We start from the raw sequence: 19455 nt of genomic DNA on the forward strand, positions 1-19455 counted from the left end.
GTCCCTTCCCAGAGCAGCTTTGGTCGCAGCCCAGCCCTCGACTGCTTTCAGTGAGGGCTGATTTTTCTTGCCGTGGAGGGACGAAGCAGCCTGGTGCAGGCAGGGCAGGATTGGTGCTGTGGGGCCTGGGCAGCTCCTCCTGCCTCTGCCTTGCCCGTACATCCCTCCTTGGGGTAGAAATTTCACCTGCTTCCTCCTGCTGTTGGGAATATTTATTATAGACTGAAAAAGGCTCAACTTTAGTCTGCCCTGAGCCTTGACGTGACCTTTACAGTTGTGTTTGCAGGGGCAGCGCCAGGCAGCTCGTGCTTGAAATGAGGGGAAGCAGCAGAAGGGGTGACACAAGGGTGCTGAGCCACAGAATTGGGTGCTGAGATGATGAGGTGAGGCTGAGTTTGGCACCAGTGAGGGTGGTTTGGACAAGTGTTTTCCCCCTCCCGGAGCTGTCACTGGGCTCTGGGGCTTGGTTTTGGGGACAGAGCTTACGGCCCCACGTAAAGGTGTTGGAGCGAGTGCAGAGGAGGGCGACCAAGGTGGTGAAGGGTCTGGAGGGTCTGACCTGCGAGGAATGGCTGAGGGAGCTGGGGGTGTTTAGCCTGGAGAAGAGGAGGCTCAGAGGTGACCTTAGTGCAGTCTACAACTACCTGAAGGGAGGTTGTAGTGGGGTGGCAGTCGGCCTCTTCTCCCAGGCAACCAGCGCTAGGACAAGAGGACACAGCCTCAAGCTTCGCCAGGGGAGGGTCAGGTTGGACATCAGGAAGCATTTCTTCTCAGCAAGGGTCATTAGCCATTGGAAGGGGCTGCCCAGGGAGGTGGTGGAGTCACCATCTCTGGAGGGGTTTAAGAAAAGACTGGACATGGCACTTAGTGCCCTGGTCTAGTTGCCAGGGTGGTGTCAGGGCAACGGTTGGACTCGATGAGCCCAGAGGGCTCTTCCAACCTCAGTGATTCTGGGATTCTGTCGCCCGGCTCAGCCTCCTCGTGTGAAACCGCGCTGGTGCATGGCATTTTGAGCAAAACAGAAACCTTCACGACTCATTTTGCTCCTTTTTTTATGTGTGTGTGTATATATATAATATATATATAAAAAACCTCGTGGTATTGGTGAAGTCACAAAGTTAAGTACAAACAGCTCTAAGATCAAGAGTAAAAATGACACGGTCAGGATTGTCTCCTATTAGTCCCCTTTGCTCTGGGCTCTGGAGCGGTGACCGGCTCCGGTGACGGGCTCTGGCACAGCCACCGCGGCATCGTGGCCACCTCCGGAGCTCCGGAGCGGGCTGGAAGCGCTACAGCTTGGTGTGCCGGTGGAAGGCCGGCGCATGCGGCGAGGCGCAGGCGGGTTGGCTGTGCCACGTCGTCCCTGGGTACAGCCGGTGCCGCAGCGAGCTCTCGTAGGATGCCCGGTAGTGCCCGGGGCCGGTCGCCAGCGGCCGGCACAGATCGGAGGTGACTACCAAAGGGCTGGGGAAAGCTGGGACGATGAAGGGGTTGAGGGAGAGGGACGGCGCCGGCGGCACCCCTTGGGTTTTGAGGTGCTCCAGGGGGTTGCCGAAGCTCGCCGGGAAATGCAGCGTCGCTCCCTTGTAACCGTCGGGGGCTTGCGGCGCGGCGTAGCCAGGGCTGGCCACCACCGCCTTGGGTTTGGCCAGCACTTGCTGGCTGCCAGGCGAGCTGGCACCCGTGTCCCTGCCGTCGGGCTCCTTGAGGAAGGGGGAGATGGCACGTGGCTTGGCGGTGGGGCCGGGGGGCACCCAGCAGGCCTTGGCGGCGGCGCGGGCCCCCCGGTTCTCCCCCCGCCACGGCTGCCCCGCTTTGCTCCGCAGGTCTTGGGGCTGCTCTGGCTCCTCGCGGCGCGCCGGGAAGGGGGAAGGAGGCTCCAAAAAATCCTTCAAGCTGGAGAAATACCCCCAGAGGGGGTGGCAGCCCGCGGGCGTCAGCACCTCGCTGCGGTAGGTGTGGAAGCAGCCGGTGAAGACGGTGGGTGCCGGACCCCCGGGTCCCACCTCGCTCCCGACGCTCGGAGCTGTGTCCTGAGCTCCCGCCGGCTCTGGGCTCCTCAGCTCCTGGAGGTGGGGGCCAGTGGCCAGCCGGGGGGGCTCGGGGCTAGTGTTGCTCCCCGCTAGCCGGCCCTCGGGGCAGTGGCGTTTGTGGCAGGGCAAGGACTCGGCCTTGCTCACCTGGGCCAGCAGCTTCTTCTTGGCCAGCGGAGACATGATGGGGGGGTTGCCGTGGGAGGAGAAGCTGGAGAAAAGGCGCTTGGAGGTTTGGGGGTGGGTCCTACAGGGGCCGGGACCCCCCTCGGAGGGGCTCAGGCTCGGGACCACCGCGCTGGAGCACCCTTCCGCCGCCCGGCCCCGCTCCGGCGTGTCCCCCACGTCCTCTGTGCCCGCTGCCACCTCCAGCTTCACCCTGTCCGGAGGCACCTGCAAAGAAAGGGGAGTCGGGGGTGGGTGTGGGGGTCCTGGCTCCTCCCCATCTTTGGGTGCCCTCCACCCTCTTTTCCAGCCAGTCCCATCCCCCCTGGCTCTTCCCCGGCCACCCCCATGGGTTCCCCCCTGGGGGCGTGGGGTTACGGGGCTGCTCCAGGCTTTGGGGGGGCCACCAACCTGCTCCTGGCCCTTCTTCTTGGCCCTCTTGCTCCTCTCGCCCGCCTCGGTGCCCTTGGAGCCCTTGTACTGCTTGCGGGGCTTGCTGGGGGGCAGCGGCTTGTCCTCCTCCCCCTTGAGGTGCCGCACGTACGGGAGGACCAGCCTGCGGGGATTGGGGTGGGGGACACGGTGAGAACTGGTGCTGGGAGGGGAAACTGAGGCACGGAGCGGGCCCCCCCCGCTCCCTCCTCTACCTCTCGTAGTGCCGCCGGGTGCAGGTGGCAGCGCTGGTGCTGCCGGGGCTCCCCCCCAGCTCGTCGTAGACGTTCTTCCAGAGCCGGCGCCCCGTTACCTGCGGGGGGAGGGATGGGTTAGCCCCCCTCCCAGTGCCCAGGGGGGCCACCCCAGCACCCAGGGGGGGCCACCCCAGTACCCAGAGGCTCCATCCCAGAACCCAGGGGGGCCATCCCAGTACCCAGAGGCTCCATCCCAGTACCCAGAGGGGCCATCCCAGTACCCAGAGGCTCCATCCCAGCACCCAGGGGGGCCATCCCAGTACCCAGGGGCTCCATCCCAGTACCCAGAAGGGCCATCCCAGTACCCAGGGGCTCCATCCAGTACCCAGAGGCGCCATCCCAGTGCCCAGAGGGACCATCCCAGTACTCAGGGGCTCCATCCCAGTACCCAGAGGGACCATCCCAGTACCCAGGGGGGCCATCCCAGCACCCAGGGACCATCCCAGCACCCAGGGGCTCCATCCCAGTACCCAGGGGCCATCCCAGCACCCAGAGGGGCCATCCCAGTACCCAGAGGGACCATCCCAGTACCCAGGGGGGCCATCCCAGCACCCAGGGGGGCCATCCCAGCACCCAGGGGGGCCATCCCAGCACCCAGGGGCTCCATCCCAGTACCCAGAGGGGCCATCCCAGTACCCAGGGGCTCCATCCCAGCACCCAGGGCCCATCCCAGCACCCAGAGGCTTCATCCCAGCACCCGGGGCCCATCCCGTACCAGCTCATAGGCTCCCAGCTTCTCCACGGCTTTGTGGATCTTCCAGAGGTTAACTGGAAATAAAGGGGAGATACTGGGGGTCAGCGGGGGGGGGGGACACGGCGCCGGCAGAGCCTCGCGCCCGCGGCGGGGGCCCGTACTCTGCTTGAAGCCCAGGTGGGGGATCCTCTCGATGGGCGTGCGGCGCTCCCGCATGAACTGGTGGAGGCTGACGAGGAAGGCTTCCTCCTCCTCTTCCTCGCCGCCGCCCGGTGCTTCCGCCACCGCTTCCCCGGGTCCATCCTGCCGAGGGGAAACTGAGGCAGAGGAGAAGCACCCACCACCCCCCGCGTCCTCCCTCCGTCGGGTTTGACGAGCCCGGCCCGGGGGGTCCCGAGGCCGCGGGAGCCCAGGCCCCAGATCCGCCCCCGCGGCCCCCCCGGGCCCTTCGGCCTGTTCGCAGCTAAAAATGTTCCTGGTTTGGGTTGTTGGACATTTTTCTGGAGTTAGAAAACTTGTTGCTATTTTTGGGCAAAGCAGCTGCTCCGCTCCCAAGGACTTTAGGAGTTTTTTAATTTTTTTTTTTATTTTTTTTTCTTATTTTTTTTCCTTCATTTTTTTCCCTTCACTTTTTTCCTTCACTTTTTTCTTAATATTTTTTCTTATTTTTCTTATTTTTTCTTATTTTTTCTTATTATTTTCCTTTTTTCTTATTTTTTCTTTTTTCTTTTTTTTCTTTTTTTCCTTAATTTTCTTTTCTTAATTTTTAAAAAAATTTTTCTTTTTTATTCTTAATATTTTTTCCTTCATTTTTTCCTTCATTTTTCCCTTCACTTTTTTCCTTCACTTTTTTCCTTCATTTTTTTCTTAATATTTTTTCTTTTTTTTCTTATTTTTTCTTATTTTTTCCTTTTTTTCGTATTTTTTTCTTTTTTCTTTTTACTTAATTATTTTTTATTCTTAGTTTTTTTCTTAATATATTTTCCTTCATTTTTTCTTAACTTTTTTCTTAACTTTTTTCTTAAATTTTTTCTTAAATTTTTTCTTAAATTTTTCTTAATTTGTTCTTAATTTTTTTCTTAATTTTTTTAATACTTTTTCTTAATTTTTTTCTTATTTTTTCTTATTTTCTTCTTATCTTTTCCTTAATTATTTTTAAATTTTTTTCTTTTTTTTATTTTTTTCTTAATATTTTTTTCTTAAATTTTTTTTCCTTAATTCTTTTTTCTTAATCTTTTTTCCTTAACTTTTTTTCCTTAATTCTTTTTTCTGTTCCTCGACCCGCTCCCTCCAGCCGCCGCCTTTTAACAGTTGAACTATTTCGAGGCTTTTTTAAATTTTTAAATAAAAAGCCGCTGGCGGGAGAGGAGGGGGGAGAGGAACCAGCGTGATAAAACCCAACCTCTGCCTTGCTATTAAAAAAAATTAATTAGAAAAATTAGAAACTGCTCATTTTTTCCCAAAATTACCCTTTTTTGTGTCTATTCCCCCCGCCACGACACTCACGGCCGCTTTGGTGACGGTGGGTTCTTGGGGGCCTTGGTTGTCCTCCATGGAGGGGGGAGAAGCAGCTGCTTTGATTTTTGAGGGGTCCTGCAAAGAAAAATAAGGGGGGGGTGAAACACCCCAAATTATTACTTTTTCCCCTAAAAATTAAGGATAAATTGGGGCGATTTGTTGCACCCTTGGGTGTCCCCCCCTAAATTTAGGGGTCCGCACCCCCTTAACACCCCAAATCCCCCCCACACTTTTTTTGGGGGAAAAAACCCAGATAAAAGGGAAGCGCCAACTTGGGGAAACTGAGGCACGAAGCGCTCCCTCCCCCCAAAACCCCGCTCACGGTCGTGCTCACCCGCTGCTGTCGCGCCATGTGACTCGCCACGCCCCACCCTGCGGCTATTGGCTGGCGCGGCCACGCCCCTCGCTTCCTATTGGGCAACGTCATGTGCACACGCGTGTGCGTGTACATGTGTGTTCGTGTGGGGGGGGGTTCATGGCTGTTGGGGTATGGGGGGTGCAGGGGGCACACGCGTGGGTACACGCGTGGCCAGGCGTGTTTGTGGGGGCACGCGAGGGCCAACATGCGTGTGCGTGTGAGTACAGGTGAGTGCGTGTGAGTACATACATGTAGGTGCCCCCATGTGCACGCATGGACACGGGTACATGTGAGCACAGGCGTGTGGGTGTGGGTGAGTACATACATGTAGGTGTGCTCCTGTGCAGGGGGCACACGCATGTGTGCACACATGTGAGTACAGGTGAGCAGAAATAACTACAGGTGTATGTATGTGGGTAAGTACATGCATGTGGGTGCCCTCGTGTGCAGGGGCCACACGCGTGTGCATGCACAGACACGGGTACAGGTGAGTACATGTGAGTACAGGTGAGCACATGTGAGTAGAGGTGTATGTATGTGGGTGTGGGTGAGTACATACATGTAGGTGCCCTCGTGCAGGGGGGACACGCGTGTGCACGCACAGACACGGATACAGGTGAGCACATGTAACTACAGGTGTATGTGTGTGGGTGTGGGTACGTACATACATGTGGGTGCCCTCACGTGCAGGGGAGCACACACATGTGCACGCACGGCACAGATACAGGTGTGCACATGTAAGTACAGTTGTATGTGAGTACATACATGTGGGTGCCCTCGCGCAGAGGCCACACGGGTGTGCACGCACACATATGGGTACAGGTGAGTACAAATGCGTGTATGTGGGTACAGGTGAGCACATGTGAGTACAGGTGTATGTGGGTGAGTACATACATGTAGGCACTATCATGTGCAGGGGCACACGCGTGTGCGCGCACACGGCTACAGGTGAGCACACGCGTGTGGGTTTGCACCTCCCCACAGTGGCACACGCACATGGGCACACGCGTGTGCCCCTTGCGTGCAGCTACACGTGTGTGCAGCAGCTCCATGTGAAGCACACGCGTGTGCAACCCCCCGTGATTCCGCCGGGCCCGGGCCGGTTCCCGGCACCGCTGACGCCGTTTCCTCCCTCGGTATCGCTACGACAAACGCAGGAAACCGGGGAGGGGCCGGGGGGGGGCGCACGGGGGACGACGGGGCCTTTTGGGGCGAAAAGCGGCTGATTTGGGACTGAACAACCCGGCCCGGTGCGAAAAAGCCGCGTTGGGGCCGCGCCGGCGGCGGGCGGCTCCGTGCCGGGCGTTGTGGGGGCCGAAGGGGGCGGTTGGGCTGTAATTAAGCCCCAGTTGTAATTAACGGCCCGGTTGGGCTGTAATTAAGCGTGTAATTAACGGCGCATTCGGGCCCCGGGGCGAGCTGAGCCCGGCCCAACTCATCGCACCTCCCAGCCCCTCGGTGGCCCCTCCAGAGCTCGCTCTGACCCAAATCACCCCTTTTTTGGCCCAAATTTCGCCCCTTTAGACCCAAATTCCCGCTGTCGCCGCTTGGCCCCGCGCGTCACGGCCGGGAACGGCTCGGGAGCGGTGCCAACCCGTGACGGCGGGTGAGTAATGGGGGTTGAAGTCATCCCTTTCCCCATCCGGGAGCGAAAATACCCCGCCGCCGCCCCGCGACGGGACCCCCCGGGGGCTCGGGGGGGGGAGGAGAAGGGGGTTGGGGTCCCCCCGTGGGTCCCCCCGTTCTGGGTGTCCCGTGGCGTGCGCTGAGTTCGCCCGGTCTTAGCGCGGCGGCGATGGGATGGGGGGGGTGAGGGTGGCAAAGCGAGGTGGGTGATAGGACCCTCCCACCCCCCACCCCTCACCCTGGGACCCCCCACCCTGTCCCTAGGACCCCCCACCCTGCCCTGGGACCCCCGCCCCGGTACTCACGGGCTCAGGAGGCGAGCGGGCGGCTCATCGGGGTGGCCGGAGGAAGAGCTCTGCGGTTCGCTGGTGTGACGGGCCCGGGGCTGAGTCATGGCCCACGCAGGGAAGTGGCGTGTGCGGGCACATGTATGTGCGTGTGTGTGTTTGCGTGTGCCATTGACTCTTTCGTTACCGGAACGCTCGGGCTTTTCTGGGGGGGGCTCACCCAGGGGCAGCCCAGCGCCGCGCTGGATGACTGTGCCGGGCTTTCCAGGGCTGGGGACGTGGCTGCGGTGGCACCCGGTCCCTGGGGGTTTGGGGACACGGAGGGTGACCAGGACCGTGACCCCAGGAGCATCCCGGCTACTGGGACCCAGCCAAGGGTGGTTTTGCTGGGCATCATCCTGCAAACAGGGACGGAGCCACCGGTGTCCCCAGGGCTGGCACCGTCCTGTGAGTGGGGACGGAGCCACCGGTGTCCCCGGGGCTGGGCACCGTCCTGTGAGTGGGGACGGAGCCACCGGTGTCCCCAGGGCTGGCACCATCCTGTGAGTGGGGACGGAGCCACCGGTGTCCCCGGGGCTGGGCACCGTCCTGTGAGTGGGGACGGAGCCACCGGTGTCCCCAGGGCTGGCACCATCCTGTGAGTGGGGACGGAGCCACCGGTGTCCCCAGGGCTGGGCACCGTCCTGTGAGTGGGGACGGAGCCACCGGTGTCCCCAGGGCTGGGCACCGTCCTGTGAGTGGGGACGGAGCCACCGGTGTCCCCGGGGCTGGGCACCGTCCTGTGAGTGGGGACGGAGCCACCGGTGTCCCCGGGGCTGGGCACCGTCCTGTGAGTGGGGACGGAGCCACCGGTGTCCCCGGGGCTGGGCACCGTCCTGTGAGTGGGGACGGAGCCACCGGTGTCCCCGGGGCTGGGCACCGTCCTGTGAGTGGGGATGGAGCCACCGGTGTCCCCGGGGCTGGGCACCGTCCTGTGAGTGGGGATGGAGCCACCGGTGTCCCCAGGGCTGGCACCATCCTGTGAGTGGGGACGGAGCCCCCAGCATCACTTGGGCGCTGGGTACCACTTTCCAGGGGCACTGTCCCTTGTCCCCAGCTTGAGCATCCCAATCCCATGGGACCGAAGCCACCCATAAGTGGGGGACAGTTGGGGCCGGACCGGGGGGCTCCTGGAGAGCACCCCTGGGTGCTGAACCCCCTCGCAGCCCCCCGAGATCCCCCCCCTTGTGAAAGAGCCCTGAAAAGGAAAGAAAAATCCCCCGGTGACTCATTTGGGGCCAAGAGCCGGAGAAAGCAGAAGCGGGGGGAGGTTGGGGGGGGGCAGCTGGCTCCTGTCCCCCCCCCCGGGGCTAGGAAAGGGGGTGAAGGAACCCGAGGGTGACATTAACCCTTTCGTTCCAGGAACGCGCCTGCTTTCGACTTAATCATAACGTGATTTAATGAAAAAGGGAGAAAAAACAATTAAAAAAAACCCAAAACTTGGGTTTCTATTCCTGGCTCCGGTTTCTGTTCGAGCAGAAGGGGGGGGGCTGGAGCTGGGGGGGGATTGCGGGTCCCCTGCCTCAGTTTCCCCTTGCACACGGCGGCTGCCATCGGCTCTGCTCGCCCGGCTGGGAACGCACAGAACTTCGGGGTCCTGGGGGGGGACTGAGCGGCCCCGGGTGGGATCCGGCCCCCGCGGGGCTCTGGGGAGGAAAAGCTTCTCCCCAAGGGTGGGGGGTAAGAGATGTTGGAGGAAAAGGGGAATTATTGAGGCTGGAAGGTGTCACTGGGGTGATAACAGCCATCGGTGCACTGAAAGGTGTCGGGGCTCAGCCAGCGTGTGAAGGCCAGTGCCAGGCTCTGCCTGGGAGGGAAAGGGATGGGGGGGAAAGGGGAAGGGGAAGGAGGAAAAGGAGAAGGAGGAAAAGGAGAAGGAGGAAAAGGAGAAGGAGGAAAAGGAGAAGGAAAAGGAGAAGGAAAAGAAGGAGAAGGAAAAGGAGAAGGAGGAAAAGAAGGAGAAGGAAAAGGAGAAGGAGGAAAAGAAGGGGAAGGAAAAGGAGAAGGAGGAAAAGAAGGGGAAGGAAAAGGAGAAGGAGGAAAAGAAGGGGAAGGAAAAGGAAAAGGAGAAGGAGGAGAAGGAGAAGGAAAAGGAGAAGGAGAAGGAGAAGAAGGAGAAGGAGAAGAAGGAGAAGGAGAAGAAGGAGAAGGAAAAGGAGGAGAATGAGAAGAAGGTGGTGAAGGACAATGAGGAAAAGGAGAAGGAGAAGGAAAAGGAGAAGGAGGAGACGGAGAGGGAGAAGGAGAAGGAGAAGGAGGAGAAGGAGAAGGAAAAGGAGAAGGAGGAGAAGGAGAAGGAAAAGGAGAAGGAGAAGAAGGAGAAGGAAAAGGAGAAGGAGAAGGAGAAGAAGAAGAAGAAGGAAAAGGAGAAGGAGAAGAAGAAGAAGGAGAAGGAGAAGAAGAAGAAGGAGAAGGAGAAGAAGAAGAAGGAAAAGGAGAAGGAGAAGAAGAAGAAGGAAAAGGAGAAGGAGAAGAAGGAAAAGGAAAAGGAAAAGGAGAAGAAGGAAAAGGAAAAGGAGAAGAAGGAAAAGGAAAAGGAGAAGAAGGAAAAGGAAAAGGAGAAGGAGAAGAAGGAAAAGGAGAAGGAAATGAAGAATGAAACAAAGAAGGAAAAGGAGGAGAAGGAGAAGAAGAAGTAAAAGGAAATGGATAAGGAAAAGGAGAAAGAGGAAAAGGAGAAGGAGGAAAAAGAAAAGAAGAAAAAGGAGGAAAAGGAAAAACTGAGCCGACAAATGAAAGCCCGGTGCTGGGGCCAGCACTGGATTGGGCAGCACCAGCGGCACCCGCACCCCTTTGGGGCACAGACTGCGGCGAGAGGGTCTGGTATCTCCCGGGGGGGCTTTGGGGGTGCGGGAACCCCCAGCACCCTCCTCCCGCGGGTTCATCCTGCCGGGTGCTGGTGCAGGGACACAGCTCTCCGAGCCTGACGCTAGAAATTCTGACTGTAAAGCCATAAAATAGCTCCTTGGATTTAATTACCCCGTGATTAACTGATGTAATCACCAGGCAACCAGCCCTGTCAGGGAGCGCACGTGAGCTGAGCCCCCTCCCAGCACGGGGGGGTCTGACTGAGGAGGGAAAAACCCCCTGGATTGAGGGGAGCAGCCAGAGCCGGACGCTTTTGGGTGCTGGGGGGTGGGTTTGGGGTGTGGGAGCTGCGAAAAGAGGTGCCAGCGGCAGTACCGACATCTCACCCCCGACCCTCTGCCGAAGCGGTGGCACAGCCGAACCCCAAGGGTCTTTCCAGGGAGAGTTAATTAGTGGGGGGGCACTAATAAGGCTTAACGACCTCAGCTGGGGCCTCCCTGACACCCATGGGACCTGCTTAAGCCCAGCCCATGTTGCCAGGGCTGTGCGTGTGCAGGGATGGATAAATTCACACCTATATGAGCACCCGTGACCCTAAAGGACCCTATACCTGCAGGGGGACGCCCGGGCACCCCTATATCCCCCCGCACGTGGCTTTGGTGGGGGTGCGGGCAGCACCTTGGGCTTTGGTGAGGGTGTCAGGGGTGCGGGCAGCACCTTTGGGTGAGCGCTGAGCCCTTTCTCCCACCCCGATGGACACCCGAGGGTGGGATGCGACAGGCATCATCTCTTGGGCACCTCCATCTGCCGGCACATCCTGCGCGGCGCGGGGCAGCGCTCAGCCCCTTCCTGCCCGCGGCGGGGAGGAAGAGCGAGGGCTGGGGAGGGCTGCGAAGGTGGAGGAGGTTGCAAAGGTGCTGGGTGGAGGAGCTCGAGCGCAGCCGCCCCGTTGTCTCTCTGCATGGAGGTGGCCCCATGGCTTTTCTCCGACGGCTTTTTGGCTTTTCGGAGAAGAAGAAGCCACCGAGGAGGTACGAGCACGTCAGGAGAGATGTGGACCCCGAGGAGGCCTGGCTGGTGCTGGGCGAGCTGGGCAACGGCGCTTTTGGCAAGGTCTTTAAGGTAGGGGAGGACCCCGATGCCGGTGCCCTGAAGGTTTTGCAAATGGTTTTATTTTGGTGCAGCTTCCGGCACGCGAGGAGCTAAAAAGCCCCTGAACAGCCCCAAATTTCTCACAGAGGGTGGCAGGGTCCTCGCTTGGGGCTGGCTCAGCCCATCGCCGGCCTTGGGCATGGGGAAAGCCACCGGCCCGTTTGCTGGTGGGTGTTTGCCCCCTTGGTCGGGGCGAGGGGGTTGAGAGGGGGATGTTTTTCTCCGGCGCGGAGCCTGAGCGCGACAGGAAACCCAAATTCGCCGCTCGTCAGCCCCGCGGCAGCAGCCGCCTTCCGGCGACGGGGCCGGTGGTGGTCCCTGGTCCTGGCTGGGCTCCCCTTGGCCAACCCCATCCCCTCTTCCTTCTCCGGCTTTTTCGGGGCAGCCGAGTGCCTCGGAGTCGCTCCAGGATGGGGTTTGGCTGGGGAACCACCGAAAGGTCCTTGGAGGGGTGGTTTGCTGAGCCCCTTGTGCTCCAGGACCCACGCAGAGGGTTTGGGGATCTGGTGGGATGTTCTGGGACCCACGTGGAGGGTTTTGGGATCCAGTGGGATGCTCCAGGACCCATGCAGAGGGTTTGGGGATCCAGTGGGATGCTCCAGGACCCACTCTGAGGGTTTTGGGATCCAGTGGGATGCTCCAGGACCCACATGGAGGGGTTTGGGATCCAGTGAGATGCACCAGATCCCACGTGGAGAGTTTGGGATCTAGTGAGATGCCCCGGGACCCACACACAAGGTGGCATTGCCACACTGGGGCCACCTCCATGTCAGCCCCATGCATGAGGTGGCCGTGTCTCCCTCTCCTTCCTGGCTCTGGTGACAGTGGGGTCCCCATGTCCATCCCTGGCATCTGGCTCGGTGGCACCGAGCACCCAGGGAGGGCTGCGATGGGTCCAAGCATCTCCCTCACCAGAAATTGTGGGGCTGCTCCTTACGTACCCCACAAGCCCCCCGTGAAACCTCTCCCGCAGGCGCAGAACAAGGTGACGGGGGCGTTGGCGGCTGCCAAGGTCATAGACACCCCGAGCGAGGAGGAACTGGAGGACTATGTGGTGGAGATCGAGATCTTGGCTTGCTGCGACCACCCCAACATCACCAAGCTCTTGGACGCGCTCTACTGGGACGGGCGGCTCTGGGTGAGCCATGAACCGGGGTCCCATTGGCATCTCGCGGCTGGGGGACTCTGGAGGGGACACATTTGCAGACCAGGGTGGGAAACCTTCACCTTATTGCAGTCTACAACTACCTGAAGGGAGGTTGGAGTGCAGTGGGAGTCGGCCTCTTCTCCCAGGCAACCAGCGATAGGACAAGAGGACACAGCCTCAAGCTTGGCCAGGGGAGGGTCAGGTTGGCCATTAGGAAGCATTTCTTCTCAGCAAGGGTCATTAGCCATTGGAAGGGGCTGCCCAGGGAGGTGGTGGAGTCACCATCTCTGGAGGGGTTTAAGAAAAGCCTGGACGTGGCACTTAGTGCCATGGTCTAGTTGCCATGGTGGTGTCAGGGCAATGGTTGGACTCGATGATCCCAGAGGGCTCTTCCAACCTCATTGATTCTGTGACCACGTGCTCTCCCTGCAGATCCTGGTGGAGTTTTGTCCCGGAGGGGCCATGGATGCAGCAATTTTGGGTAAATAAATGTGTTTTTCCGGCTGACGCGCGGCCGTCGGAGGGTTTGGGATGGGATTGCCAAATTTCACGGTGTGGAAGGGAGTCCTGGGCTTGGGCAACATCTCCAGGAAGGGAGGATGGGTTGGGGTGGATCTTCCTCCGGGTGCCCGAGGGGTTTGAGGGGCAGGAGGCATCGTTAGCGGCGGGGTTCGTTTGCGCTGACGGCAGAGCTGGAGAAAGGGTTGACGGAGGAGCAGATCCGAGCGGTTTGCAAGCAGCTGCTGCTGGCGCTGCAGTACCTGCACGGCTGCAAGATCATCCACAGGGACGTCAAGGCTGGCAACGTCCTGCTCACCCTTGATGGGGACGTCAAGCTGGGTGAGTCCTGGGGGGAATTAGGGTGCGGGGGCGGGGGCAGAGGGAGGCTGGGAGCGAAGCCCCCAGGGGTGCTTTGCCCCATGGATCCTCTCTAACAGCCACTTTCTGCTCTGTAGCTGATTTTGGTGTCTCGGCCAAAAACTCCAGCACCGTCCAGCGCCGGGTGTCCTTCATCGGCACCCCGTACTGGTAGGTGTGGGGCAGAAATGGTGGGATTTGAGAGGGCAGGCGGGCAGGCTGGGGGAGCCTAGGTGTCCCCTTCCTCCTGCGGATGCTCACAACCAGCTCTTCAACACGAGGAACAACTTGAGGAACTGGATCATTCCTCCTCCAGCCAACGCCAGCTCCAGGGTGGCCTTCTCAGTAGCATGAGACTATGTATAGACAGGAGACGTGGGGTGCTGGTGGGTGCAAGCCCTCCTGGAGGAGTTGGGGTCAAATCTCACCTCTTGTGCCCGTAGGGTTGTCTCCAGAGGGGATGGCACCTGGGTTTAGTTTCAGGGGGAGATACCAGGGCAGGCTGGACCTCTTCCCCTCTCTCCCATGCGCAGGATGGCCCCGGAGGTGGTGCAGTGTGAGACGTCCAAGGAGAGCCCCTACGGCTACAAGGCTGACATCTGGTCGCTGGGCATCACGCTGATCGAGATGGCCGAGATGGAGCCCCCCTACCACGAGCTGAACCCCTTCCGGGTGCTGCTGAAGATCACCAAGTCCCAGCCGCCCACCCTGCGTCACCCCAAGAGGTGGTGAGTCCCAGTGCGGAGATGTCACCCCAACGTCGGTGATGGTGGGAGAAGTTGTCCCATGGGGCAGCTCCTGCTTGAAGCCATGTCCGAGCAGCTGCGATGGGCTCTTGGACCATAAGTGATGCTGGTCGTGACTCCTCCAAGCCCAGCTCCAGAACTGGCACCCCAGGTTTCCCATCACACCACCTTTGCCTGCAGAAGGTGACACTGGTGGGCAGCACCAGGGTGGGGACCTCCTGCCAAGGTGCTAGCACAGCCTGAGTGTCCCTAGCATCACCCCAAGGTCTGTGGGGTCCACAGTGAGGGTGACAGGGAGGTTCTGGCCCTGTGCTCACAGGGACCATCCCACAGGTCTGAAGACTTCAAGGACTTCCTGAGGAAATCCTTGGAGAAGAGCCCTGAGGCACGGTGGTCGGCCAGCCAGCTCCTGCAGGTGGGTAGCACCCATCGCCACCTACCCAGGGTGGTGGGACCCATCCCTGGTGCCGGCCCTGCTCACCTCCCTTGCTCCCACCCAGCACCCCTTCGTGGCGGGCATCTCCGACATGCGACCGCTCCGGGAGCTGGTGGCCGAAGCCCGGGCTGATGTGCTGGAGGAAGAGGATGAGGAGGAAGGTCTGGTCCCCTTGGTGCGTGAGTAGTGGTCGGCTGGGGTGCAAGATCCCTCCAACCCTTTCCACGAGCTCATGGAGCCTCACCTCTTCCCCTGTTGTCCACCCCACAGGCTGGGCAGGAGCGTGGTGGGTCCTCCTGCCCCTCGACCCTGGGGGGTCCCCTGGAGCATCAGCCCCTGGATGTCGCAGGGAGAGTTGGCAAGGAGCTGGGCATCCCATCTGACGTCCAGGTGGTGGCAGAGCCCAGGACCAAGAGAGCGTCCGACTTCTTGAAGCAAGTGAGGAGGAGGTCCTCGCCCGAGCCCGCCGGCTCCGTGAGGCTCCCCGCGAAGAGGCCGTCCCAGTTCCTGAAGCTGATGCGGCGCAGGTCGTTTTTTGGAGGGATGAAGTCCCAAGAAACAGCTAAGGAGCAGCACGGGGCAGAGCCGAGTGGGTTGGAGATGATGGCGCTGGATGCCCCTCAAGGGACACCAGTCCCAGCAGAGGCAGGAGGAGAAGTTCAAGGGTGTCGAGAGGAGGAGAGCAGCCCTCTGGGGACCCCCTCGAGGCCACAGCGGGCAGGAGATCTCACTGAACTGCAAGAGCTGAAGGTTGGACCCAAGGCAGAGCCCCAGGAGGAAAGTCAACATGCTGACATACCACCGGTGGCCAAAACACCCGCGGAGGGACGGCCCGCAGCCCAAGCGAGCCCCGTTTTGACCCCCAAAAGTGATACAAAAAAGGAGTCAAGCAGAGACCCTACTTGTATCTCGCTGGCCCTGCCTGCACCCATGGACAGGGACTGGCGCAGGGGCTCGGCCATGGGGCAGCTGGTGGCAGCCCTGGACCTGTGGACCATAGGGACCAAAACTCAGAGCTTCAAGTTGCTGGCAGAGTGTCAGCACCGGGTTACTCAGTCGTTGCTAGAGCTGAAGGTTGAGGTTGGCTCCACTGGGGCTGAATATGGCCTTGGGAAGGATGGTGATGGAGCAGGGAGGGCACCCATGGGACCTGATGGTGCTGGAGAGCCTGGGGAGACTGAGCTGGTGGAGGAGAGGGTGCCACGGGGTGAAGAATCGCAGATGTCCAGTGTGATGGAGGAGATAGTCGTGGGGTCAGATGTTCTCAAGGGGTGGCAGGAGCCTCCAGCTGGTCTGGGAGAGGTTGGAGAGAGGAACAACGAGGAGGAAAACTCAGCCGTGTGTGAGCCCATCGCTGACCCCCTGGACCTGGTTGAGTGGGAGGTGGGGAGGGATGAGGAGGAAGCCACAGACAACACTGAAACTGGGGTGGGAACTTCTCCCGAGGAAGCCCTGGTGCCAGCACAAGTGAAATTGGAAGAGGGTGTTATAAAAGGGTGTTTGACTGGAGACCATAAACGGGTGGGAGATGCAGCCAGCCTGGGGAAAGTGGTGCCGGCAGGAGAGGAACCGGAGGCAGCCTCTGCAGCATGTGTGGGAGAGGGACCTGCGAGTGAGGAGGCCCAAAATTCAGCAGAGGATTCATCCCCTGTGGACATCCCAGGGCCTGGTGAGGAAGAAACAGAAGAGAAAGAGGAAAACAGCCCCAGAGATGACCAGCCAGGAGCTGCTCAGGGGAACGGCTGGAAAGGACAAGACGGAAATGACGGAGAGCTTGGAGAAGATGGGGTGCAGGTTGCTCCAGCTCCTGAAGGGCCACCAAGGGATGGACCTGGAGAGGAGACGGGTGGCTTGGAGGGTCATGGAGCAGTGCCAGAGCCCCAGGAGGCCCTTAGTGGACATCCAAAGGTCACAAAGACTGTGAGATTTGACGCTGCCCTTGTCCGCACCTCTTCCCAGGCGCGGGCAGCGTGGGAAGGAGGGAACACACCAGATCCATCCATCACATCAAAGCAAGGAGAGCAGCCGCCCCCTGTGGAAAACCCTGCAGAAGGTCCAAGTGCCCTCCCTGTAGCAGCGCAGCCTTTCCCCTCTGCCGGGGAAGCCCAGCAGGCGAGAAGCTTGCAGGTAACATGGCCACGTGAAGCTGCTCCCCACCTTGCATGGGCTCCCGTGTTGGGTTTACGTAGTTTTGGGTTGTCTGAGCTCAAAAATATTGCTCCTGGTTGCAGGAACCTGCCTCGCTCCAAAGGACAGTCAAGAAAACCCGGAGGTTTGTGGTGGACGGGGAGGAGGTGAGCGTGACGACTGCCAGGACAGTCGGCACGGCTGCGGCGAGGGGTGAGATGGTGCGCTCAGCTCGGTGAGTGACACTGGTAGCGGAGGGGCCACCAGGCATCTCCTGTCCATTTCTGGTCAAGGAGGACCAGGGACAAAGAGGTGAGGGTGTGGGAGGGAGGATGGGTCTGGGGGGCTCTGCGCAAAGCACAAGTACTTGACCTCCAGGCTTGGAAAACCCACCTGCGCGCCCTGGCCAGGGTCTACTCTGGCAGGAGAGCATGAGCAAGCCCTTCCCTGCATTCTCAGGGTGTGCAGTAGGGACACGTGAGGAGCCAAAACGTTGCCCAGCCCCGTATCTGCTGTGTCCAGCAGCCAGCTTGGGGAAAGAAGAGGGGAAGGTCTTCTCCCATAAGCTCTCATGTTGCCCAAGGAGAGTAGGAAAGGATGAAGGAGGAGATGGAGGGGCAGCAACATCAGCTGAGCTTGGGAGGGTGGCCACTATGGACCCAATGGGCGTCCCATCTTCCTTCTTGCCGGAGAAAGTCTTCTCCGTGACGTTGCACCAGGGCTGAGCTTCTCTCTTCCTTTGGCCACCTACAAGTTAGCCATCCTGGGAGAGAGAGGTGCCTCCAGGGCGACCTTCGGCCACCTCTCACCCCGATTCCCCAAACCTTTAGGCGCCAGGAGCTCCGCGAGCTGCGCGTGCTGCAGAAGGAAGAGCAGCGAGCTCAGAGCCAGCTGGAGCAGAAGTTTCACCAGCAGCGGGAGCAGATGTTTCGTCACATCGAGCAGGAGATGACGGTAACCGGACAATCGTCCCTTGGTGCCATGATATGGTCAGAGAGGGACACAGGCAAGGGGGTGCTGGGGTCCCACTGTGGGAGATGCTAGGGTCTGAGGGGGTTTGGTTGCTTTGGTGGCCACTTCTTCTGGTCCCTGCAGCCCTGTTGACCATATCTCTATGGCAGAGCAAGAAAGAGTTTTATGACCGGGAGCTGGAGAGCTCGGAGCGGCGCTACCGGCAGCTGAAGGAGCGCCAGGAGCTCGAGTACACGGCGAGGCTGCGTGATGAGGCCAAACGCCTCAAGTCCCTCCAGGAGAAGGACTGTGGGAGGAGGATGCAAGAGCTGAAGGGCGATGGGAGAGAGGTGAGGGTCCAGGGCAGGGCTGGCTCCCCTGGCCGTGCCACCAGGAGCCTGGGGACCGTCTCCCCTGGGTGCTGGGGTGAAGCTCCCCTCCACTGCTCACCGCAGGAGCAGCGGTTCCTGCAGCAGCAGCAGGAGGAACTCAACGCAGCCCTGCAGAGGGTCGTCCAGGAGCACAAGAAGAAAATGACATCCATCGACTGGGAGTGGATCAGCAAGATCCATAGCCTCAGGAGAGGTGGCTGGGAGGAGGAGGAGGAGGATGGAGGGTTCTTGGAGAGGGGAGCAGGGGGTCTGGCTGGGGGTTTTTGGAGGTGGTCACAGTGCTGCGGTCTCACCCGGCAGCCCGAGAGTCGGTGGTGTGGAGCATGGAGCAAGGGCACCTGCAGGAGAAGTACCAGCTCTTCAGGCAGCAGGTGAAGGAGCAGCACGCGCTGCAGAGGCAGCAGCTCCGCAAGCGCCACGAGAAGGTGAGGTGGGAACCGTCAGTGATGCTCCACTAGACCGGAGGGCTCCTGACCCCTCTCCTGGCTCGCCCTCCTGCCCCTTTCTCAGGAGACCGAAAGGATGAACCGCTTCCACCAGCTCTTGCTGGAGGATCTGAGGAGCCAGCAGGCGCAGGAGCGGGCTCAGCTGCTGAAAAGCCAGCGCTGCGACGCCAAAACCCGCCTGAGCCTCTTCAAGGACAACCTGAAGATCCAGGAGGCCACCGGGGCCAAGCAGAGGGAGAGGGCCAAGGAGGTATGAGGAGCTGTCTGGGGCTGATGAGGTTCCCCAGCACAAAGTATGGGGAAAGTCCCCGAGAAGCTGTAAGTGATGGCTGGTGGGGAAGGGGAGGGTGATGCGGGCTGTCCCCCCCAGTTCACGCAGCGGGAGGAGAGGCGGCGGCGGGCGGAGGCGCAGCAGCAGCAGGAGCAGCAGGAGCAGCAGCTGCAGCGGCTCCAGCAGCAGCAAGCTGAGAACCTGGCAGAGCTGGAGCAGATGCAGGTATGAGGGACCACGTTGTCCACCCCGGGGAACTTTCCACATCCCTGCTACCTCTCCTCGAGCGCTCTCCTTCCCGTTGCCACCTCCCCTCTCCCAGAGCGAGAAGATGCAGCTCTTGGCAGAGCAGGAGAGGAGGCAGCTGGGGCGGCTGGACCAGGAGCACGCCATGGAGCTCAGCGAGTGGAAGCAGAGGCTGGCTGCCCGCAAGGAGGTGGGTGCTCCTGCAGCCCCAGGTATCTCCTCCCCATCTCGGCCCAGCTCATGGGCTGCTCTCCCCGCTGCAGGCCCCTGTGATCCGGGCCACGGGGCCACGGCAGCGCTGCTTCTCTCCTCCAGATGCTGGAGGAGGAACTGGGGAACTCGCTGCCGGTGCAGCGGCGAGGAGAGGTGCAGGGCACCCACAGCACCAGCAGGGTCACCCGCTTCTTCCACCTCCTCTCCTGACACTACGCCGCAGAGCACGGGGGAGCGAGGCGGCTGCCTGGGC

General features: G+C 60.2%; 2 protein-coding genes across 5 annotated transcripts; one reads left to right on the forward strand and one right to left on the reverse strand.

The window, feature by feature from the left end:
- Nucleotides 1-1063: 1063 nt before the first annotated feature.
- On the reverse strand, nt 1064-7475 carry ARID5A (AT-rich interaction domain 5A). Of its 4 annotated transcripts, XM_068421610.1 has the most exons (7): nt 7389-7475; nt 5088-5174; nt 3743-3884; nt 3603-3655; nt 2846-2943; nt 2610-2754; nt 1064-2426 (listed from the first exon to the last, which is right to left on the reverse strand). In XM_068421610.1, the coding sequence occupies exons 2-7, from the start codon at nt 5133-5135 to the stop codon at nt 1290-1292; spliced, it is 1623 nt and encodes a 540-aa protein (XP_068277711.1). In that variant the 5' UTR covers nt 5136-5174; nt 7389-7475; the 3' UTR covers nt 1064-1289. The 4 variants fall into 4 exon arrangements, with proteins under 4 accessions (XP_068277711.1, XP_068277712.1, XP_068277714.1 ...); XM_068421611.1 differs by lacking the exon at nt 3743-3884 and having other exon boundaries at nt 5051-5174; XM_068421613.1 differs by lacking the exon at nt 5088-5174 and having other exon boundaries at nt 7389-7436.
- A 3717-nt stretch (nt 7476-11192) lies between these two features.
- Nucleotides 11193-19412, forward strand: LOC137675475 (STE20-like serine/threonine-protein kinase). The gene is given in 19 exon segments (XM_068421604.1): nt 11193-11339; nt 12343-12507; nt 12949-12997; nt 13207-13356; nt 13473-13545; nt 13908-14102; nt 14454-14535; nt 14621-14731; nt 14827-16668; nt 16788-16918; nt 17514-17637; nt 17805-17987; nt 17989-18072; nt 18075-18219; nt 18327-18451; nt 18537-18722; nt 18843-18968; nt 19066-19179; nt 19305-19412. Coding segments are annotated over 19 exon segments (4140 nt in total).
- Nucleotides 19413-19455: the final 43 nt, after the last annotated feature.

Source organism: Nyctibius grandis, chromosome 33, assembly GCF_013368605.1.
Source record: "Nyctibius grandis isolate bNycGra1 chromosome 33, bNycGra1.pri, whole genome shotgun sequence".
Lineage (NCBI taxonomy): Eukaryota > Metazoa > Chordata > Aves > Nyctibiiformes > Nyctibiidae > Nyctibius > Nyctibius grandis.